Source organism: Pezoporus wallicus, unplaced genomic scaffold (assembly GCF_028554395.1).
Source record: "Pezoporus wallicus isolate ANWC-B61680 ecotype Strahan unplaced genomic scaffold, APGP_CSIRO_Pwel_v1 contig_5352, whole genome shotgun sequence".
In the NCBI taxonomy this organism is placed as follows: domain Eukaryota; kingdom Metazoa; phylum Chordata; class Aves; order Psittaciformes; family Psittacidae; genus Pezoporus; species Pezoporus wallicus.
The window spans coordinates 1,358,564-1,383,482 of record NW_026639660.1 but is presented as its reverse complement, the minus strand read 5'-3'; the positions used below and the strand labels follow the sequence as shown (position 1 = coordinate 1,383,482).

Here is a 24,919-nt window from a genome sequence, read left to right as displayed (position 1 = left end):
TATAATTGTTGCAAACTGAAGAAGCCTCATACGAACAAAAGCTGCATGGGGGTGGGTGGGAGGTGTGTTCTTTTTTGCAGTGATGCAATCAAAATACTCACAGATTTTCCATTCCTAAGATGTGAAGTTAAAAACTTTTGCTGATGCAATCAATTCTTTCAGTTTTCGGTTTAACAGGCATGTATACTCTTCAAATACATTTTTATGCTGATAAGTTTGGGTTTTTTTAATATAATTTTAGGTGGAGTGAAATGAAGAAATAACCACCTTTATTAAAGCAGAATCAATTAAGCTTATCAAGAAATGTCTGAGCAGATTAAGGCAACCATTCGGTTATCTTTACGAGGTGAAGATACAGCACTAAATTAGTGTGCATCTGGGGCAAATCTATGAATACTATAGATGCTGAAAAGAATTAATTAGAGGATCCATGAGGTTCTTTATAAGTGAGACATCCTTAGCTGAACTGATGTTTCATTAGGATTCTTTGGCTAATCATCCTTTCAGCAGTATTCCACTGAACTTAATGATGAATTACTGAAAACTAGGAAAATATTATTTTATACCAGCATACACTAGCATTTTGACTTTCTAAAACTCAGAAAGACTTTCACTGGAAGTAGGTTTCATTATAACCTGGATGGTGTGGTTCAACAAGCTCAGCTGCCTTGTCTAAAACCACTATGCTAAATCATGATCTGGCAAATGTAAGCTCAATTCTCTACAGCACAGTGTTTGCATCCCTTAATTGACTTTGATGAAAAGGCTGGTTGAGAGCTACAGCACTGCTGTTGAACAATAACTTATACTTCATGCTCTAAGGAGATTTCTGGGCCCAGATCCTGTGCCGGTCAACACTGCTCACTACCACTGACTTCATCCTGAATGAATCAGATTTCTTTTCACTGGACTCTGCTGTCTGTTTTTACTTAATGAAGTGCTGGACACGCTAAAGGAACTGAATTGAATTACATCTCAGCTAGAGTTTGGAGCCCTTTATTGATGAAAATGTTAATTTCTTTTTGTGAAGATAAAGTGTCAGCCATAATGACAGCAAAGTAATGTGGGCTTTATTCATGAAAACCTTCCGAGGGGATTTTGTTTAACACTTAATTTCTCATCCACAGTTTATGCTGGCACCCTGCCACCTGTACCTGAGAGCTCTCATGCAGAAGGACATACTGCAAGATAACCAGTTACTGAGTGTCACTGAACTGGGTTGCCTTCCCTATGAATAGCCTGAGCCTCTGGGAGATGCAAAGGAACATGCAACCATAGACTTTCGTAAGTGACATTTCCAGCATCAGTGCCAGCGCTGAGCACTTGTAATCTCGTTAAAAAAAATACAAATCAGGTATTTTCATACTACCCTAACAAATATTTACTTGCTGTGAACACAACTATTGCTCCAATTTGCAGATGGCTGTCCACAGACGCAGATGGCCTTGGGGAAACATGGTTATTTCTATCACTGTAGCTGGTTTGGTGCTATTCATATGCTGTCACATATTGACACTAAACAGCTATTTTAAGCTCTGGTATTCACTTTTTTATTTGTTAAAACAGATCAACAGTGTAAGTGCTAACTTAAACCACACCAATTTTATTTAGAAAATAAACAATTGTTAGCTCAACAGAGAAGCAAGCAGCTCTGTAAGCAGCAGTAGTAACACCAGCTGATTGTCAATAGATCCGAGTACCCGCAACAGAACAGGTACACAGATACACAGACCAGATCCTGTGAAGAACATCCAAGTTTAAAGAATCATAGAATGGTTCCCTTTGAGGCTTCCTCCTGCTGCAAGAAGCCACTGGCTCTGACTGTGGGGAAAATACAGAGGGCTAGTATGATTACCTAAGCTTTGGCTCTTTATGAAGGCAGTCTAGAAAACAAAGAAAGAAAAAAACAGACTAAATAGATAGAAGATTAAACAAACAAAGGCAAATCCCAAAAGACCCAATATCATGAGAGCAGCTACAGAAGCTACATAGAAGCATCCATCAGAAGGTTAAAACTAATTCTGTAGCTGGATCCACAGAATGTGGGTCTGCTTTTCCCAGGTCTCACCATTGAAAGGAGGTGCCTGCCTTCAAAAGCTGCATTGTCTGAAGAGCTTGAGTTTGGGGACAGGCCAATGAAGGCAGGTCTTCCCCTCCACACTAATCTGTCACAGTGTGACTCTGTCTCTAGCTTCATGCCTTATTGGTGACTTGTTTTCTGCCTTCCCCCTCCACTCCTGGAAACAGCAGCCTCAAAGTAGCCAGCCCCCTCCTCGCAGCTTGGGCTTTTGTCTCCCATAGAATCATAGACTGGTTTGGGTTGGAAGGAACCTTTAAAGATCATCTAGTTCCAACCCCCCTGCCATAAGCAGGAACATCTTCAACTGTATGAGGCTGCTCAGAGCCCCATCCAACCTTGACCTTGAATGTTTCCGGGAATGGGGCAGCCACAGCTTCCCTGGGCAACCTGCACACCCCTTGCATAGCCCAGACATTGCTGTGCCAGAAAATGGACAAGAACTGACAGGGGCGGACCTACAACAACAAGACATACTGGCAGAAGGGTTTCGATCACTTTGATGTTTACTTAAAAAGAAAACCCCAGCAGCTACGTAGTGGTGAGCCACAGCTGTAACTTTCATAAACACTGAGACCTACATGTGAATTACTATTATGGCTTTCAGTTATGTATTCAATTTCCTGAGCAACTCTCCTTTCACTGAAGCTGAAAATAAACTGTGATGCCCTGAACACATTACAAAGACAACCTTAGTCACGACAAACCACAGGAGGAATTTTGTTTTCCTCAACAATTTCCTTTCTTCCTCTAAAACGTATCTTCCCTCTTGCAATTCAGTTCCATTCTTTCTTGTTTCATCTTTTTCTTTGCAATAACCTTTTAGGCACTTGAAGACTGATATCTTTTTCAGATTTCATCATTTTCACTTTAAACTAAACCAACACAATTTATTCAGCCTGTCTTCCTGTTTTGCAAATTCTGGACTGTGCTCACAGCTCTTCTTCTGACTCTTTCCAACTTGCTTCCATCTTTTCAGAGGAACAATGCCCAGAAAAGATCCAAGACCCTTACATGTCTGCTAAGGACATACCCATCCATAGGAAAGAGGGTCAAATCAATGACTTCAGGTCTTGCAAACTATATTCTTGATCATAATTTCAGTATGGTGTTTGCCTTCTCAAAGCTCTGTTAATTTTTTCTTTCCCCTTAATTATCAGGCTCCTCCAAAAGAACTGCTATTTAACCATTACTCTGGTTCAGGACTCATGAAAAATCTCCTCCAAGAACAGAGCACTGTATATACCCTTGCTGAATTTGGTCAACATCTTTCTGCAAACTCTCTGCTTTAAAACAAACATATGAATTTACACTCTGCTCTCCAAGATACTGGATGCCCTTTTTAGCTTTGTTGTCTGTAGGCAAATTAAGTTTAGCTTTGAGCTGAGCTACTGTAAACTTCAGAGCTGGACACAGCACAGATACCAGTGGATACCAACTGTAAGACAACTCAAAAAAGCCTGCCCACAGATTTGAAGACTAAATCCATACACAAACCCCTTGTATTGCAGCACCACATGCATACATACCCCTGTCCCCCACACACCTACCACATGTTCCTGTCTCTTCCACCCCATCAATCTCCCCAGGAAGCTCCACTGTAAAGTATCTTGAGCACTTCACACAGCCTCCCCTTTCCACCATCAGCATCAATAGAGAAGATTCAAGTGAGGGGAGCTGAATAATTACCCTTTTTCTCCAAGCTGAGCAAACCCCAGAAACTCATTCAGAAAATTACACATCTCAAACCAATTTTGTTGTGTAATCAACACTGGTGTGTGAACTGTATGGGCTATGTGCACACATACAGGATATACACTGTGGATATGTTTACAGAAGTGCGTGACGAAGCATTAAAAAGGGTTTACTGTAGACAACTGATACAAAACAAGTCTGCATGGTATTATTACCTATCACAATTACTACTCCTTGATCCCTAATTCAAAAAGCTGTGAACAGCTGTTTCTATGTAACTTCAGTCTCCACAATCCTTGGACTCTGCTTTTCTCACTGCTGTAGTAAGAACACTGAGATTTTGCTTTGCCTAGAAAGGTTGGACCAGGTGATCCTTCAGGTCCCCTTCCAACCTGGTATTCTATTATTCTGCGATACTTTGGTCTGAACTTACTGTGTTCAAAGGCTGAATGCATTCATGTGCTGACATACTGCGCCGATTATTTCAAGAACCTGTGTACACAGAATTTCTACTACATTATGTTTAATCTCGGACTGCAGAATATTTCAAAAGCATAACCCAGGAACAATTTTATCTTTGCGAAGCTGCAGGAATGCAAACTTATCTAGGGGAATAGATACTTCCTTCATTGAAACTGATTATAAACCAGCCAGGAAATAACTGAATTGGCAGAACCAAAACTGCAGCAATATTTAGATTGAAAAAATAGAGGAAAATATAGAAGTGACTGATTCAAATAACCATTTACTCTGGATGAGCTGTAGCCAGGTTCAGATCCACAAGCAACATTGCTTAGCATTTGCCCATCAGTTTCATGTCCCACAAACAACTCTACCCCTCAACACTTCAAACAAAATAAGTAATAGAAATATCTTTGATTAAATATTTTGTTTCACATACTAAAGAGCTAATAATATCTTACATGCATAAAATAAGTTCACACAATTGAAGCTAGCTGCTGGCAAGTGGGCTCTCTTACATGTGAACAGAAGTCTGATGAGAAATAAATGCATTATCAAAAATACTGATAAGCATATAAACTTTCTGCCTTGTTATTCTTGATCTAATGCCTATTTTTAAATGAAAACATGGGCTTGAATTGGTTCACCAGCAACTAAATTGACAAAAATAGAAAGACTTCAAGAGTCATCAATCTTCCTGCTTTAGAGCTGAAGTAGGGTTAAGAGTCTAGAAGGAAAAGAATTATGTCCTACATTCTGCACTAGTGAAAAAAGAAAGTGAAGTATTTCATGCAAAAAGAGCTATAAGTTAATTAAGAAATGTAAGACACAACACATGTAGGAACAGAAAAGTATATTCATGATGAAACTGCATTAATACAGCTTCAGCATTACTATATAAATTTTAAACTGATGTACAAAAAGTGTATTATTTCACTATGGTATATTCTCTATGGATTGCACATTTTACAATGTGAGTTGAGATGTGAGTGAGAACTGTAAACCATTCAAAAACGAAATGTAAAAGGAGGTATGCTTATGCTTACAATCACTAGTAAACTATCATCTGAAAATCACCTAAGTTTACCTTAATTTTGCCCACTTATTTAACATACCACTAAATTACACTGCTTGCTTTCTTGAATAACTTGCATAGTTGAAAACAGGATAACATGTAACACCAGTGATCCTAAAACTTAGCCCACACTAGATATGGATTTTGGTTTTCTTTGCTGAAGAATGGGAGATAAAACATGCAGAAGGATGGGATAAAAAAAACACCAAAAACAAAAAGAAAAAGAAACAAAATACTAAAACCAAACCAAGACAAAGGAGAACAGACTGGAGAGCACAGAATGGCAGGTTTAAGCTATTAGTGCAACATTAGTAACATCTGAGATTCTATTCAGTCAACACTTTTACTCATAGACTACACTACAAAATTAAGGTTAAGCTATGGATGTGCAGATTTAATGGGGTAATATTCAGAAAAGCATCCTATGGCTGACACTGCTGTTTTTTAATTCCTCTTATGAAAAAATGTGCCTGGAATGTATTTTATTGTTTGTAGATCTTCACTAAATGTACTGCACATCTTTTTCATTAACGTCATTAAAATCAAGGGATTGATTTGTTAGCCTGCTTCCCAGCAATAAACTTCTAATCACAAGTCATAGTAGCCTCGAGTTTATTTCATACCCCAAAACAGAACTTCAAGAAGTTTACTGGTACCCTTGACTGGTTTATTTCTCAGAGATCTTTTGATTTATTACTATTGCAAGGGAAGTTGTTAAGTCTCAGATGCTCAGTAATTTCTTATAACATCATCTGAAACTGCTTCTTGCAAAACTTAATTTTTTATATTTTGGGTTCTAGCATCTGAACTCACTGCTAAGTTTTAATAGTTCAGATTTTGGATACTTGAAATATTCTCAAATATATATTCTTAAATGATTAATTGCTGGTTTCATCACTTACGTAACTTCTTTACCACTTGACTATTTACTTGGCAGTATGCACTACGAAAGAAACACCAAGTCAAATATGATGCTTCTAAGCTTAAAATTTAGGAAGTCGCTCAAAATGCCAGTCAATATTACTCTCCTCCAAATGACACACTCAAAACCACATGGCTACAATTAAGTGTATATCTAAACGACTACAATTAAACATACATCATACAACAGCTAACATGGCAAACAGAAAAAAAATAGATTATTTTCAGAGAAAATATAACTAAAATGACACAAGAATCATTATTATTGATTCCATGATGCTATTGTGTCAGTCTTGACCTATTTATCCTAACTTGTATCATAATTTAACACCATACCTCACCCCCCCCCCCAACAAAACAACCTTTATGGACTTACGTAGTTGCTAGCTACTTCTGCTTCTACGAGTAAAAACATGTGGTAACACAGAATTATCTAACCTAGTCCAGATGAGCTAACTTGTGTCCTGAAATCATTGCAGAGGCATTAGTGTGGTATGTTAATGAAGCACAAGCATGGCTATGTTGCAGCCTTTAGCAATGAACTATGGAAGCCTATGCTATACCATGACTGCTTCCCATGGTTCATCATAATTATCTCAGTCTGATACAGATAAGCATTTAATCCAATTATCTCTCATCTACTTTCTCGAATATGGAAGAGGAAAAAGAGACGTTTGTCTATTCTTCTCTCATTGGAGAAAAAAACACCCTTCAACATACTTCCAAATAACCTCTCTCTCCATACTACCTTCCCAAGCTTGCTCACATACATGCTGAATAATGAGCATTTGGCATATAGCTAAAAACTTAGTCAGTTACACAAGATAATATCATCCTTTGTGAGTTTCACTGAAATAATTACATCCAATATCAACCTGTATTGTGCAAAGAGATTTTTAGTTGAAACTACATGACACCGATGAATAAGAAACCAGGAATAATCCATTTATCAGTAATACCAGCCAATGAGCATTTTGATCGTCTAACTTCTGTTATTTATTAATGAGCTTTAAGAGCAACAGAGAGTTAAATTGGTGAACAATGCTGATCTTCAATGATTTCTTACTATACTCTTTTGGGCCAAAAGGGTATTGGACATTGCCACATACAGGTATAGTTAAGCCATGCTTATTTTTTCCACCCTCAGTCGTTTCTTCAGTCCCAGGCAATGCTATGCCAGCTACTCCAATCCTCCAAAATTTTAAAGTAGACCAAGAATTACCAGGTAAGCAGCAGCCATGACAGACGGAAGCATAACAATGGAAATACCAGTCTTACCTTCACACACTGGGCAGCACTCCCCAGGGACTTTAACAGGATTTAGACAGCTTTGCCCACAGGCCGTTGCAACACAGTGTGGATTTCCATTGATGCACTGGCAGAAAGTACAGTCGTCCTCTCGCCAGCGGTCTCCGTGAGATTGTATCTGACCATTGGCATAGCATCCAGCAGGGTTATTTACTGGGTAAACTGGGTCTGAAATGAGACGAATTGCAGAACAAGAGGTTTTATATTCCATTTTACACGTAAATTTTACACATGAATAACTGCAGTACTGTGATTTTACAATACCTAGAAAGGGTAAAGTGCAGCCACTACCAAAAACTGAAAGAATCACACTGTGGTAGACAGTGATAAAATAAAGTAGGTAACAAATTAGATATTTCAATATTGAAATTTACTATCAAAAAAGTTAAGTCAACTTATACTGAACATTCACAAATTCAGTGCTCTATTTTTAACTATTTCAACTCAAGTTTGGTACGTAACAATTACAAGGCTTAATTTTTTCATTTTCTGATTTTGTTCTTCATAACAAAATGGATCTTGAATCTATTGATTCATTTTTTGTCCCAACTGAAATTCTGAAGAAAACTGAAAATATTTCAATGAATTAGTATGACTCATATCAACATCACACCACTGTTTTATAGTATAAACAAAAAATGAGACCTGGCACATTTCCTGCTGGAACAAGGAGGCTGCCTTAAGCTACATCTCATCACCATTTTGGACATATACTAGTCTTCCCAAAAAAATGATGTGGCTTGGTTTTCAATTTTATTTCAGTTGGAAGCCACAAGACCCACTTACCTGCTACCAATCAAGTTAAGAATCGGGTATGTAAATAACAGAATTTTGAGGACATACTTTGTATAAGATTTATCCTCAAGTTTTGTGCACATAAATAATGCAACTCTGTACATGCTAATTCATGACTTGAAAAAAGGGCAGCTTTTACTCTTCAGAACTGTGATAAGCGACACCGATATTTAACAGCAAAAAAACCCAAATGTATTAAGTGAATATATGCAACTTATCACAGTGGCTAATAAAATGTAACCGTTAGACTCAAAAATTAAATACCTAAGAATGTCCAGTAAACAGGTCAAGTTTTCAAAGCAAGCAATAATATAAATTACATATTAAAGCAAATTCAATATATTAAAACAAATAAATACAACTAAAAGCATTTTTGTTTATTTAGCTGACACCAGATAGCAGATACTGAATAGGCCCAAGTCATTTACACATAAGTCAATTTTCAAAAAGTGTTAAGTTTGAAGGACTTGGGAGAAAAGATATATCCTGCCTAAAGGGGAAAAAAGAACGACTTGAAATTTCATCACTCCCCTTTGGGAGGGAGGCAATGCATTTTAAGTGTATATGTTAATAGCTGTTGTCTTATAAACCATTGTATCGCTTTATGACAGTATCTGAGTATTTGGAGTGAAACTGCGCACAACTTTTAACTCTACTTGACATTCACTTCTACCCTGAACGTTAGTTACATTCCAATTTTTAGCAAAATTAGTTAAGTCAATATAAATCCCCAGATGTTTGGAAAATAAGACATTTCAAAATTAAAACATTTCCTAACCTCTTGATTTTGCACCTTTTATATTTTAGGATTATCTTGCTCCTGTAATTCCATTTTTACCTAGCCAATCCCCCAAATGATAAATAAACAAATGAAGTGAACTTTATCATTCAGCTCATGTATGGGATTCTGACTGACAGAGGAATAGAGAAGGAACAGAAAAGCCATATAAGACTCATGTTATTTGCAATAGTCTTTTATGTGTACCAAAACACAAAGTTCTCAGTACCCTTAAAAGGTCAGTAGTATTTAAAGATAAATCAGGCCCAGAAAATTTTATTTCCTGAACGCTGAGGTATCCTACAGGACTTTGAGAAATAATTCTTCCTGGAGCTAAGGCAAGAAGTGCTTTTGCCTGTACTGCATAATGCTCATCTAGTTTACCATTTGCCATTTGAAAACTGCTGCAGACAAGAAGAAAGCATTATATTTCTTTATATTTCTATCATCAAGAAAACATTAGTAGGAAGCAACCTTGAAAATCAGTCATGAAATAATCAATTAGAGAGGAAGTAGAACAAAATGTTAACTCTTCATCAACTAGAAAAGCATCAATAGGTGGGCTGTTAAGTATACATTCTGCCCATTTAGAAGAATTACCCTGTCAATTTAGGTGTCATTAACTCAAATTATTAAGGAAGGGATCAGAGCTTTTTTTTAAGTCTTTAAAAGAACCCTGAAAACTATAATACATTAATGGGGCCAGTTGTCTAGTCTCACTTAAAAGAATCCCACTAAATCAAAAGGTTATTTATAGTAAAACCCAAGACATATCTTACCATCCAATCATTCAAGAGTCAGAAATAAGACTTCCTTGATTTAGTGCTAAACCCTATCAGAAAACAACAGAAACAAGCAAGCCAAACAGCACCAGATGATTTGATGAAGGAGCCTGTAACTTGGGATCTCAGTCAGCTGAGCAGAAATTAACCACAGCCAACACTTGAAAAAGAAGATTGTATACAGTAATTATAAATCATTACCTATTTTTTTCTGTCTACTAAGGACCTGTCTCAAGAAGAAATTTCCATTACAGGCTTAATACATACTAACTCAAACCCAAAATTATATGTTAACAGATTTTCTTGAAAATCTGATTCAAAACCTGAGAAATAAATTTTTAGCATTGTATGATGATATGCTAGAATAATTTATTGATAAATTATAAGATAGCTGAATATTTAAATCACCAAAGAGGATGAAGGATGTATCTGGAACTGTTAAGTCCAATATGGAAAATCATCATCCACATCTGAATATGACAGAGCTGATACAGAGTCCAGACACAGCAGATATACAGTTACATCATTAAGTATCTATATAGATTGCCATAGTGATTTCATAATGACAAATCTCAGAATATTCACATATGTGAAAAATAGTAATTGTACCAAAACCCATCAGATTTCACATATTCTGTAACGTCAGCAGCTCACACAGCAGTTTCTTCAGGAGTGGATCTGCACTTACTCAGGAAGGGTTTCACCACATCAGATTGCCTTCTCTAAACTTTTCCAACTTGTCACTAAATGATGATACAGCACTGAACCTATTGCACACACATACCTAGCTTTAAGGCTCTTAAGAGTATAGGCACAACTCTAGCAGGAAAGACCTAGCATCCTGCCTCCAAATTTAGTAAAACATGAAGTCTAGCCCAGACCTTAAACACAGGGCAAACGTGGACTGATATCCTTTTTAAAATACTTAAGCATACAGCATTTGTATTGCAGCTTTCCTACATGTGAACACCACATTTCAATCTACCTGATATGAACTGATACACTAAAATATATAAAAATAAAAATACTCTCTGAAGAATGACTTCCTACTTCCTACCTCACCACCCCAGTATTTCATTATCCGGATTTTGGACTCTTTTTTTGTTTTTAAATCTCTGAAAAAGCTTTCAATTGTTTGTAACAAAACAAACTACCAAACCAGTATCCTTCACTACATCTCTGCTGACTGAGAAGGTCCAGCTCTTACAGCTGACTCTTTTAGACTTGTTTTTTATGAGCTTCTCTGGAAGGAAGCAAAACTGTAACAGGTCTTTTAGATTATTTGTTCCTAACAAGGAACTACAGGAATACTGATATCAAGCACACTGCAAAGTGTTTGAAAGTGACACTAACGATTAGATTCTTCTCCTCTTAGGAGGAGATTTGAGTTTTCCAGCTTATTTTGCTTATTAAGAAGTCATTCCTACATTCACAATTAAACACAGGGACCAGGAGTCCTTCACAGGCCTTTTGTCTATGTGGTGGCCTTAACCTGGTCCCTGCTGAGGCAAGATCCAAGTATAGAGCCCCAGCCCCACCAACCTCTACTGGAATCCTGGTCATATGCTGGCAGAAGATGCACCAAATATTTTCTTGCTTAAGCAAGAGGGTCAACATGAAATTTCCAACAGGACCCTTTTTGGGAGGACTTGCAGCTCTAGCAAGCAGAGCAGGCTGTCAACAGGGCAAAGGAGGAAGACACTCAGGTTTGATTACTACCCCATTTCTTTGCTATAATTGTTGAGAAGAGAAGGTGTATGCCTTGCTCTAGCTGAGCAGAACAGGACTGGAAGAAGCAGGCTGCAGTGGAAATGTGTCATAGGGCCACCATTGCTGCTTCAGAGGAGCCTGTCTGAATACCTGGTGCAGAAATTAGGAACAGCTTGTTAAGTCCTTTGGGAAGAAGGTCACCGTAGAAGTACTGCACATCTGACCATATCTAAGCAAGTCCTGATGCAGAAGGGAAACATGCGGAAACCCAAACAGCTCTGTATAAACAGGGCAGAGTGTCAACATCAGAGAAGCACTGCAAGGAACAAGACAGCACATGCAGACAAGGCAAAAGGGTAAAATTAAACCAAATTAAGAAGGAATTTGTAAACTCTAGAGGAACAAAATAAAGCACTTTGCTGATTTGTACTGAACAAGCAAATACAAATGAAGCGGCACAATTAATAAGCAACTAGGATTAAAAAGATAGTGTACCTTCACACACTGGGCAGCACTCTCCTTCTGGCACATAGTACCTGTCACAGTGTAGCTCACCACACTGGGCAGAGAAACAAATGGAGACTCCACCTTGGCATCGACAAAAACGACAAGCATCCATTCGAAACATGTCTCCATCATAATATTCCATGCTGTTAAATATGCAAGTTGGCTTCACTTCTGAAAGCGGGAGGGGAACAACAAAAAAAATGAAAGAGAAAGCATTTTACAATTATTGGTGAGAAATAAACTCATGTTGCTACTGACAAGAGAAAGTTGACTTTTCTTTCATTTTTGAACTAAAATATTTTTTTGCTAAGAACATAGCATATTTTACTGTCGGTTTCAACAATGGAAGAAAATAAAATGCTATTCTAAACAGGGGAAGTTCAGGTTAGATGGAAGAAGTTCTTTCCTGTGAGGGTGGTGAGGCACAGGAACAGGCTGCCCAAAGAAGTGGGAAATGCTCCATCCCTGGCAGTGTTCAAGGCCAGGCTGGACAGAGCCTTGGGTGACATGGTTTAGTGTGAGGTGTCCCTGCCCATGGCAGGGGGTTGGAACTAGGTGATCCTTTCCAACCCTAACCATTCTGTGATTCTATGATTCCATGCATAATTAAAGTCTCCTTTTTAACAAGATCAAATACTGAAGGAAGGCTATGGCACAGGTATATCTTCATAGGTGTTAAATATTTCTTATTCTGGATGAGACAGAAGCTACTTCAAATTTCAGCACAGGACGCAGTGGATTTTTCTGTTTTCAGAAGACAATTTCTGATGTTTCTTAAATGTAATCTTCCTTTCTGCATGACTCAGTACACAGGTGGATAAATTGCACTAAAGCTGCTCAGGCAACAGGGATATGTTTAAAGCAAAACCCAAACTTATTTTGTGACTACTTGATCTGTTATGCAGAACTGAATACTACTCAGTTCAAGCAACATGGAGCTGTACTAGTCAGCTCACATCTATACTCCCCACAGAAAATAACCTCAGTTCTAATAAATATTTATGTGATCACTTTATTGTATATAGACAACTATTTCTTGTATGCCTTCATCTACAGCAGATCCCTAATGTTTAAGTAGACCTGAATTTTGTGAAAAACCGAAAGCTTCTGAAAACTCTTAAGTATTTTGGAATGGAACAGTTTGCAAATTTAGCCACCTGTTAAAAATTATTGTCACTTTTTTATACCAAAGAGGCTTGCTTCCAGAATATGAAGCAGATCCACATGCCATGAATACAACATAAGGTTTCCTTGGAGCTTCTGACCTTGCAGTTACCCCACACATACAAATTTTCTTCCACCAGCAGAGTGTATTCTGTTCAATCAGCCCAACAGAGACACACACAGTACTGTGTACTTCAACAGCCCAGGGCTGAATCATTGTGACTCAAGACACCCTAGAAGAAATACTCCAAATTTATGTTCAGCTATAACACATCACATTAGTCATTAGGAAATCATGACTTCAGTTTCATCATGACATTACTGATTGAGTTAAGCCTCCTTCCTCTTCTGAATAAACTTTTTGGCCTTCTATGGTACTAGCCCAAGCAACCTGAAAACATTTTAATTTTTGAAGTTTTTTTCAAAGCAGCTGAAGTCAAAGAATATGTAGTAAATAGGTGTAGTTTTCCAAAAGCTAAAAATCTTGTATTCTTAAAAGCCAAAGGTTCTGCAAACAGGAAGTTATTAATTTCAGCAACAAAGTCAAAATTAAAAAGATTACAAAACTGTGGATAAAACCATCAACTTTCATTACAGCTGAACTAAAACACGAAAGGAAAGAAAGCTCAATTACCTATGTTGCTGATTTTAGCTGAATAGATGGAAAAGACTACTTAGTTACATGTGCAATGCCTAGCCACACAGGGCTGAAAAAAGCGCCCGCTATGTAGTCAGGTGATTTTTCTTTTTGGGTTAGGGCTCAATATCACATGGGAGATGAAAAATATGGAAAATTCAGCATTTGCAGGTTCCGTTCCGCCCATTCCAATCCTCTTCTGGGGGCTAAAAACTTTTCCCCTGATTTACTCTTGACAATGATACGGGTTTTCTTCAAATCTCTAAAGCATTGCAAGGACCCTAGTATTTCTTTCCACATACGCCTATATTTTGCTGCAGCCCTGAGTCATTTAACATGACTGTAAAGCGTTAGAGTTGAAACTTGGAAGAATCCTGACCAATGTTTGGTCATAATGTGCCTGTTCTGTCTTCAAGACATAATCTAGAAAGCAGCATTTAAAAAAAAAGCAAACCAGGAGGAAATACCACTGTGCTGTGTCAGGAAAGCAGGTATGACCTCATTAGAAAGCAATTCGCATAAACAAACACTTGAGAAATATTTCAAGTTTATGCAGCTCAAGCTGTTAGTTTAAAAACCTTCTCAAAAAGGAGTAAGTGCCAACACAGTTCAAAAGGCCTTTAATCTACTGGCTCCAGACTTTACTGATTTGATTACAGCTTTCCAGATTTTTTAATGATTTAATGATTCCCCCCCCCCATGCCCAAAACCGTAGATCTGAATTCCTTCCTAGTTTGAAGTAGAAACATCATCTACCATGAATTATCATTATTTTTAATTAATTTTAAAAGCGTCCAAATAAGACCAAAGAAGTAACTGTAAATCTGTAAAGCAAACAGTATGTTTTCTCTGTACAATGAAAACCACCACAGAATTTCAATATATGTGTATTTTTACCATCAAGATTTATGGTAGTGTATACATTCACACTAACTATTGACCTAAGCCTATAAATCCAGAGACAAGGATTACTTTTGTTAGAACCATATGTAAGATTGCAGTCCTTAGACACAGTCAAGCCAAAACAAGCACTAACCAAAGAACTGTAGCTTTAGATACTCATACAGTGGAAGCCTAATGAAAGGGTAAGCACCATGCAGTAAAATTGTAACGATGCATTTCTTCCACCCATGATATGCTGGAAGATTCTCAGGTCTCTTTTTTGCTTATGGCCAGAACAGAGTGAAAGAACATAAAGCCAACATTAAATCAATGCATCTTTTCCTAAAGGCCAGTAACCATGATTTCATTATTCTGCCAATAAAGAGATCCTCAAGTGCCAAAGCTTCACTGTGTGACAAAGTAATCTGACTGAACTTCACAGCACAAAGTGCTTCAACATATCCAAAACCCCAAATCCTTTTTCTGATGAGGACTACCGCTACAAAACAGCAGGCATGAGACAGACCATGGTTTTGTGAACATGAATTCAGTCTCTGCCAGATATCAGATAACCCAGTTATACAAGACTGATCTAGACCAAGCACAGACGTACAACTGCCCATCTGTGAAAGGAGCCAGGCCAGAGCAGACAGTACTCAGAACAATACAGAGTTTATACTGGCTGTGGAAGGACAGATAATATCACATCTTTTCTCCCATATAAACATGACTAAGATGGACTTGATTTGGCATTAAAGTTCCTGCCACAGAGTTAAATGAGAAATAGTGCTGGCACAAATTTAGCTTTACAGATCTCACAGCCCAGCCTTTTTGTTCCAAAAGTCAGCATTGCAGTGAACCATAGAGCCCCATACTACAGACGCAAACTGACTACTTCAAGACCTTTACCTCCCATCTGAACTGCAGACAGACAATCTGTTTTATCAAACCAGCTTTCAAAAGTATTTCACCTTACTTTTAAATCTAATTAAATACAGTTCTGTTGGCTGAACTAGCTCAATATAAAACTTCTGTTCTTGAGATTTCTGTAGTTTCCCAATACTTGTGGTTTCCTTTGATTAGAATCATGGAACAGCTCAGAAATAAATGCAAGTTTGCACTCCATCCCTCGTGAGACAGTGCATTAGATGCTTCAGGCATCAGCTGTCTTTAGGAAAGTTTGGGCATTTTCTTTCCTAGTATCAGAAATTCCAGCCCCCCTGAAGCAGAAGCAAGATTATGTTGTTTACAGTTTTCCCTTGTTTAAAGGATTAAAAGGTTCATGATTGCAGCATACCAAAGTATTTGTACCAGACTTGGAAGGAACTGGAGCAACTGCTGTGAACTTTTGATTAAATGAAAGGGAAGGAAACTGATAAACTTGAATCCTGTGTCCATATAAACAAAATAGAGAAAAGCTTTCTGTTTTTCAAAAGTTGTGCTGATAAGGACTTAAAAAACCCTGTTAAGTTTCATCAGAATTAGCCCGTAACGATGTTAAGAGACAACAGACTGCACGCTTTTGTTTCCTTGAAAATACATAAAAACAAGCTAGGTAGGAAAGAAAAATATCACTGGGTTCTTGCTCTTCAGGTTGTACTGCTTAGTGCAGTGTATTCCCTATTAACACAACTTCAGAACCATTCTCAAAGTCCTTTGGTCCTGCCTCTTCTAAAAAGGTCACCCAGAAACAGAGAGGTCAGAATTAAAACAAACTTGTATGGATATTTGTAAACCAATGCAATCATTTATGTATGCATTTATACAATTATATATATATACATATTTTCACAGCTTAATTTTTTTTTTGTGGTATGTGAGGTTTGTAAGATATTAAAAGATACTTGGGATTGATGAGGAAAATCAAATTCAGCAGTTCAACTTTTATAGTAAGTTTTATAGCAGAGAAAGTCTGTATCATTACATTAGAAACCACTTTTATATTCATCTGCCACAATCTATATAAAGAGTCAACTATATACATCAGTCTTAAAAATTGAGGGGATCCCAATCCAGTAATCTTCAGGCAGCTTCAGAAGACAGCTCTTCTGCAGGTTGATTCATGTCTCTCTTACAGTAGACAAGACTGCAAGGTGTTCCTCATAGAGGCAAAAGACTTATTTCCAAGTCACTGTGTTGCATCATGGCAAGATCCCTCAAAAGAATCAGCTCTACCTCATACATCCCCGACTTAATCTTCTCTTTAAAACCACTGGTAATGGAGAAACTGCAACCTGTCTGCTAAACAATTCCAAAGTTTTAACTACTGTAACTAAGCTCAAATCATAGCAAGGGTAATTCAGGGCAGGCAGAAACAGCTGAAAAACAGAATGAAGTTTCCCAAGTTTCATTACTCTTCCCATCTTTAAGCCCTACTATTTTTCCCTTCCTTCAATGTGCAAAATTACTGCTAAGAGGACTCATCCTGGGTGTTCCTGCATCCATCCTCTCTTACAGATGAAATTTCAATTTTTCTTCATCACGTCACGCTTTTCAGTGTTTCACTGTTTCTGTGGCTTTCCTTCAGGCTATCCTCCTTTTGTCTATACATCCTTCTGGAAATTAAGCAGTGCTACTTTTTATCCTGCAGTAGGTTTTAGCCCTGACACAAAAAAACAAGGAGCCAAGGCCACCGAGGACCACGGCTGTGCTCTAAAACCCCAAACAGTGACAGATTTTCTTGATAAAATTGCCAAGCAATTCTTGGAAGCAAGCCATGTTCTTCGTAACAGAGCAATGTGTCTAAATCCCAGCAGTCTGTCAGTCTATCAAAGGAGAAAATGCATGTTGTCATGAGTTTAGCCCTAGACATGTTACCAGGACACAGGCATCTGAAACAATCTCAGCACCCCTAAAAGGTACTGGCACAACCCATCATTCACTGCCAGGACATCTGTGATAAGCCTCCAGTGTATATAAAAAGTTAAAAGTTTCAAGAAAAAGAATCCCCAAACCTGTAACACAGGCTCTGGTTTGGAATTTCTTGCTTTGAGAAAAATATCTAATTCTAACCTTGTCCTCTCCAAAGCGTTAGAAACCTTGTTAAAGTTTAAGCATATAGAAACATCTGAGAATCAGAACGTTACTGGAGACTGAGCTTAGAAAATTCACTTTGGCAAAACCATTACTACTTCAAAAACTAGACACATTTTTTTTTTCCTTTAACTTTTAAAACCAGACAGAACTAGACCATCTGGCTTCTAATATTCTTTGTATATGACATACCACCACTTCCACAGTTTTTATCTAGCATCTTGTTTTTCATTAACTGATATGAATGAAAAAAGTGAGTTAGACTTTGTCCTTACGTTATTTAAAATTCAGTCTCTATTACCCACTGACTAATCCTCTCATGCATAGTGAACCACTGTAAAGGCTTTGAATTCGGTTTCACATCCAGCTGAGGCCCCAACAATTTCTACCCCTCCTCTTTCGCTGACATGGACAGTGGGATTGAGTGTGCCCTCAGCAAGTTTGCCAATGACACCAAGCTGTGTGGTTCAGTTGATATGCTGGAGGGAAGGAATGCCATCCAGAGGTAACTTGACACGCTTGTGAGGTGGGCTGATGCCAACCTCATGAAGTTTAACCATGACAAGTGCAAGGTCCTACACCTGGGTCGGAGCAACCCCAGGCACAGCTACAGGTTGGGCAGAGAAGAGATTCAGAGCAGCCCTGTGGAGAAGGACTTGGGGGTGCTGGTTGATGAGAAAATGAACATGAGCCGGCTTCAGTGTGCGCTTGCAGCCCAGAAAGCCAACTGTATCCTGGGCTGCATTAAAAGGAGCGTGACCAGCAGGTCAAAGGAGGTGATACCTTTGCTGGGTATGCTCAGGTGGAAGAGGAGAGTTTACAGGTCATGGAAGGAGGGGATGGCCACTTGGGAGGAATATAAGGCTGCTGCTAGAGGATGTAGGAAGGCAGCTAGGAGGACTAAGGCCTCCTTAGAATTAAACCTGGCGAGAAGGGTCAAGGACAGCAAAAAGAGCTTTTCCAAATACATGGCAGACAAAACTAACACCAGAGGCAATGTAGGCCCACTGATGAACGGGATGGGTGCCCTGGTGACAGAAGATAAAGAGATGGCAGAGTTACTGAATGCCTTCTTTGTCTCTGTCTACTCTGCTGCGGGCAGTCCTGAAGAGCCCTGTACCCCTGAGACCTTAGATGAAGTCAGGTCGACGGAGCGGTTTGCCTTAGTCGATGAGGAATGGGTTAGAGATCAGTTGAGCAATCTGGACATCCATAAATCCATGGGTCCAGATGGGATGCACCCGCGGGTGCTGAGGGAACTGGTGGAAGTCATTGCTAGACCACTCTCCATCATCTTTACCAAGTCTTGGGAAACGGGAGAGGTGCCTGAGGACTGGAGGAAAGCAAATGTCACTCCAGTCTTCAAAAAGGGCAAGAAGGAGGACCCGGGTAACTATAGACCGGTCAGCCTCACCTCCATCCCTGGGAAAGTGATGGAACACCTTATCCTTGGTGCCATCTTAAGGCATATCAAGGATAAGAAGGTTATGAGGGGCACTCAACATGGCTTCACCAGGGGGAAATCATGTTTGACCAATCTCTTAGCCTTTTGTGAGGAAATAACACGGTGGATGGATGATGGCAGAGCGGTGGATGTGGTCTACCTTGACCTCAGCAAAGCATTTGACACAGTCTCCCACAGCATCCTCACGGCTAAAATGAGGAAGTGTGGACTGGATGATCAGGTAGTGAAGTGGACTGCGAACTGGCTGAAGGAGAGAAGCCAGAGAGTTGTAGTCTATGGGGCGGAGTCTAGTTGGAGGGCTGTAACTAGCAGAGTGCCTCAGGGGTCAGTACTGGGACCGGTATTATTTAATATATTCATCAATGATTTAGATGAGGGAATTGAGTGTACTATCAGCAAGTTTGCTGATGACACTAAGCTGGGAGGAGTGGCTGACACGCCAGAAGGCCGTGCTGCCATCCAGCGAGACCTGGACAGGCTGGAGAGTTGGGCAGGGAATAACTTGATGAAATATAACAAGGGAAAGTGTAGAGTCCTGCATCTGGGCAGGAACAACCCCAGGTTCCAGTACAGGTTGGGGAACGACCTGTTAGAGAGCAGTGTAGGGGAGAGGGACCTGGGGGTCCTAGTGGACGACAGGATGACCATGAGCCAACACTGTGCCCTTGTGGCTAAGAAGGCCAATGGCATCCTGGGGTGTATTAGAAGGGCGGTGGTTAGTAGGTCGAGAGAGGTCCTCCTTCCCCTCTACTCTGCCCTGGTGAGACCGCATCTGGAATATTGTGTCCAGTTCTGGGCCCCTCGCTTCAAGAAGGACAGGGAGCTGCTGGAGAGAGTCCAGCGCAGGGCAACGAAGATGATTAAGGGAGTGGAGCATCTCCCTTATGAGGAAAGACTGAGGGAGCTGGGTCTCTATAGTTTGGAGGAGACTGAGGGGGGACCTTATAAGTGTCTATAAATATATAAAGGGGGAGTGTCACGAGGATGGAGCCAGGCTCTACTCGGTGGCAAACAATGATAGGACAAGGGGTAATGGGTACAAACTGGAACACAAGAGGTTCCACTTAAACTTGAGAAGAAACTTCTTCTCAGTGAGGGTGACGGAACACTGGAACAGGCTGCCCAGGGAGGTTGTGGAGTCTCCTTCCCTGGAGACATTCAAAACCCGCCTGGACACATTCCTGTGTAACATTATCTAGGTGTTCCTGCTCCAGCAGGGGGATTGGACTAGATGATCTTTCGAGGGCCCTTCCAATCTCTAGCATACTGTGATACTGTGATACTGTGATCCTGCCCCTCTACTCTGCTCTTGGGAGACCTCACTTGGAGAATTGTGTGCAGTTCTGGTGTCCTCAACATAAAAAGGACATGGAACTGTTGGAACAAGTCCAGAGGAGGGCCACGAGGATGATCAGGGGACTGGAGCACCTCCCGTATGAAAACAGGCTGAGAAAGTTGGGGCTGTTCACACCGGAGAAGAGAAGGCTGTGTGGAGACCTCATAGCAGCCTTCCAGTATCTGAAGGGGGCCTATAGGGATGCTGGGGAGGGACTCTTCATTAGGGACTGCAGTGACAGGACAAGGGGTAATGGGTTCAAACTTAAACAGTGGAAGTTTAGATTGGATCTAAGAAGTTCTTTACTGTTTAGGGTGGTGAGGCACTGGAATGGGTTGCTCAGGGAGGTTGTGAATGCTCCATCCCTGGCGGTGTTCAAGGCCAGGTTGGACGAAGCCCTGGGTTGCACAGTTTAATGTGAGGTGTTCCTGCCCACAGCAGGGGGGTTGGAACTAGATGATCTTAAGGTCTTTTCCAACCCTAACTATTCTATGATTCTATGATTCTTTTATTTACTTACATTTTATTCATTAATATTTTATTTACATGCAAGTACGGACTGATTGCTCTTACAGGGAATTTCTCATTGTTCTTTTGATTGGCCTCTTGTTTTAAATGTAACTGGCAATGATTTGCGTTGATTCAGATATTTTTCCCAACTTGACAATGGTGAGTATAATCCAGGTTCAGAGGATCTACACATTTGACGTGGTTTGGCAGACTGACGTGCTTTTTCACTCTACTAGACCAAATTCTCATACTGCTGTGGATGGTGATTAGCCACGATTTTCAAATAGTGTTCTGATGTTCTGACTGAAGAAAAAGTAAGCTAACCCAAAAACTAAAACCTCACCCCACAAACACTTCACCTTTCTGACATCAGATTATCTTCCTTCAGTATTAACCTTCCATTTATTATTTATAAAAGTTTGCTATCTTTTGCTCCTTGCAAACTGCATTTTGAATCTTGTTACTTTAAAACCTTGTTATTTTTAAACAGGTGACTATTTAAAGTCCATAAAATTCTGTGGCTTTGGATTCCCAGAGAGAAATGCACAGCAATGTTTAATTAGGATCAGGACTATACTTCAGCACATCTTCTCTTACCATGGTCAAGCTTATTTCTTAAGAGCACACAGAAAATGAATTTACTGGAAGTGCAATATAAATTCTGTAAGGATTAGTGCAATAAATAACAGGAACTTTATGGTAATTATCTGATGTCTGTGAGGCATTTCACTTGGACTGCATTCTTCTTTAGTGAAGGTTTTCCTTGCTGACCTGATAATCCCCATTTAAATCCCTTCAGTACTTATTGATGCTCCCTCTAGAAACAGGCAATTCTAATTTCTCTTTAGAAACAGTGGAATCACCTTTGTCCTCTTCCACACCATCAACTTAATAATGGAACTGCAACTGCTGTGAGGAGTAAGTGAATCAACAGGTGAGAAGTGTGATTAAAGAACGATTTTACTCTCTCCTCCAATGCAGAACCACTGTATAGAGATGGAGGCATGAAGAAAGTCAGAAGGCACAGAAAAGTACCCAAATGCCTCATTTATGTCAGTGGTATCTCCTTGAATGAGGAAAAAAAACCTACAGAAGCAGTTGTAAAACCCAGGTTATGTGTCACATCAAGTGAATGAGCTTGATGATTTAGGAGACATCTCTACTGCCATGCGATCACCAGTACAGCCTAAAACAGCACCATAGAAAGGGTCACCATCTTAAGTGACAGGAAATGCTGTTAGTCTTTCTTCTCTGGACCAATGTCAGTTGTTTTTATGTACGTATCAGGTAGTCCCATTTTCAATGGACAGGGCAACAAAAGCCTACACCTCACTTCCAGGGGGAAAGGAGTGTGTGAAGTGGGGCTGCAGAGCCACTCCTGGCAAGACTGGACTCTCAAATCACAGCTCATACACGGCCATGGAAGAAAGAAGGCTTGTCCCCTCAACCCTGTATCACATGGATACATTAACAAGGACCACTCTCACACACGCGATTTACCACCAGAGACCCTTTTAAAGTAGCAGTTGTATTCAAGGAAACTTACTGAGAAGTGGAAGCCCTGACTGACAGCAGGAAGCAGCTGCAGGATGCTGGGTAATTGCACTTTCAAATTTCTAAGGCAGAGCTCACAGTGAGTATGTGCTTTAGTGCAACTTACATTCAAGAAACCCATGCATCAATACCTAATTAAGGAATAGGCAAGTTTGGATACTCTGGTTTCCAAACCCTTCTACTCTTACTGCATGTACAGCTTGCAGTCTCTTTAGATTCACTTCTTCATGCTTTAAATGTAATGCTGAATCAATTTTTTTTTTTTTTTTACAAGCTTTTCCATGAGAAAAGGCAGCACCAGGATTAGTAGACAAAAACCTTGGTGAACAATGTATTTTGGGTGGATCAGAAGAAATCTTGAATTATCTTCTGTAAAATGCATGATTTTGGGAAGGATTGCCTCCTGGGAATTTCTTGCTCAATTTTCCCCAGATTAATATAATATGCAATCTAAATGGAAAGCAGATTTCAGATAAGTAGGAAAACTTCATACAACTGGAATAACCTGCCTTTAAACAAAGCAATAAACACTCTCAATGCCACTGAAATGTATGCTCTGTTACAATGCACTGGAACCACAAAACAGGCAAAACCTCATTTTGAGTTTCATATAGTAAGATGAAATTGTTTGCTATAGATTTCCCATGTTGCCATATTTTCTCTATTTACTTCACACTTCCCAGAAATGAGCACATTTGACTATGGATGTAGCTCTTGAAAACTTCACTACTGCATACTATTACAGTAATTGCCAATTCCCGTATGCAACTAGCGGCGAGGTATATATAGCTGTATCAGCTGTACCTCTAGTTAGACTATTTGATGGCAGCCACAGATTTAAATTTAGCAATTCACAATTCTTTCTCCTTCAGGCTACAATTCTGTTTCATGCACAACTTCGGGCTTGCCCTGAGGGTCATCAAGGACAGTAAGATTAGGAGAAACCGCCAGCCAGCATCCTCTCAGCAATGACGACTGACACAGTCATATCACTACTGCATTGTAAATCAGTGTCTACCAACAGTTCCAGAGAGCTGCAAGGTTAAATTTACAAGTTAAACAGTAAAGACCTTTCTCTGACAAGGAAAAAAGAGTAAGAAACAACAAAGTTGTGGTAATCATTGTTGTCTGAGCTATCATTTTGACATCCATATGTTCTGGGATGCCCCAAAAACACATACCGCATAAATCATGACAGAAGAACTTCATGCATCAAAAGGGAACTATGACTTGATTCCTACCACAATCTAAACAATACAGAATTATTTTATTTATAAAGATGCTTTCCTTGAAAATTAAGGAATCAAGCATATAATACATGCGTTAAATTTGACTTTTTTAATTGACTAACCTTTGGACAAGAACTGCATTGTAACGACAGTAATACCTGTATGCTAATTGTAATGATGAATTCTTTTGACTGCAGTGGTGTTTTAAAAAGCATAAATTTATGTCTTCAGTTAGCATAACAGTTTTACTTAAAATACTCTGATCTCTCCATATATTCACAATGATAAGAACATCACACACAAAGATTAGGAACATCAGCTCGCTGTAACGCATTTTTTTTGCCACCAATGAGAAGGTTCTTCTCAGCACTAAATTATTTCCTATATTAAAAAAAAAAAGTCCAGTCAGAAGCTCAACGAATAAAAGTTTAAACACCCACAGACAGTTGGTACTTAACAACAAGGCTCAATTAAATGAAAATATCAGGACCATTTCCAAGGAGGAATATATGGTTTTTTCATGGTAAATAATGCCTATAAAATTATATGGTTTATATATATAAACTATGAGAAACAGCAGATTAGACATGATAAAACACATAATGACACACTCAATATAACTGAAGCATAAAAATTTTCATTTTGTAAGTTGATATTTTATAAATACAGCAGTGTATTGATTTACTGCCGTATTTATCATCAAACAGGAACAACAGCTCCATGACCTGCAAAGAGTACCTAGTGTAGAAGTTCCTTTTGCTTCAGATGAATATGCTTTTCTAAAACAGACTAACAAAAATGATCTTTAAGGTCCCTTCATGATCTTTAAAAGTCCCTTCCAAAGCAAACCATTCTGCAAAAGCTAGTTTGAGACAGTGTGCATTGGTAACAAAGATAACCACACAAAATCTACAGATATATCACGGAACTTCTAAATCAGTTTTATATTAAATCCAGGAAAGACATTTGTGAAAGAATGACTGATCTGTCACAAAAATG

General features: G+C 39.1%; 1 protein-coding gene across 1 annotated transcript in view; it reads right to left on the bottom strand.

Annotated features, from left to right (window-relative positions):
- Positions 1-24,919, bottom strand: part of CRIM1 (cysteine rich transmembrane BMP regulator 1) — a 189,216-nt gene that overhangs the window by 50,056 nt on the left and 114,241 nt on the right. The window contains exons 6-7 of the mRNA XM_057415453.1: positions 12,099-12,281; positions 7,509-7,706 (exon numbers count right to left, since the gene is read on the bottom strand). Of these exons, the coding sequence (XP_057271436.1) occupies positions 7,509-7,706; positions 12,099-12,281 (381 nt within the window). The remainder of the gene's footprint in view (positions 1-7,508; positions 7,707-12,098; positions 12,282-24,919) is intronic.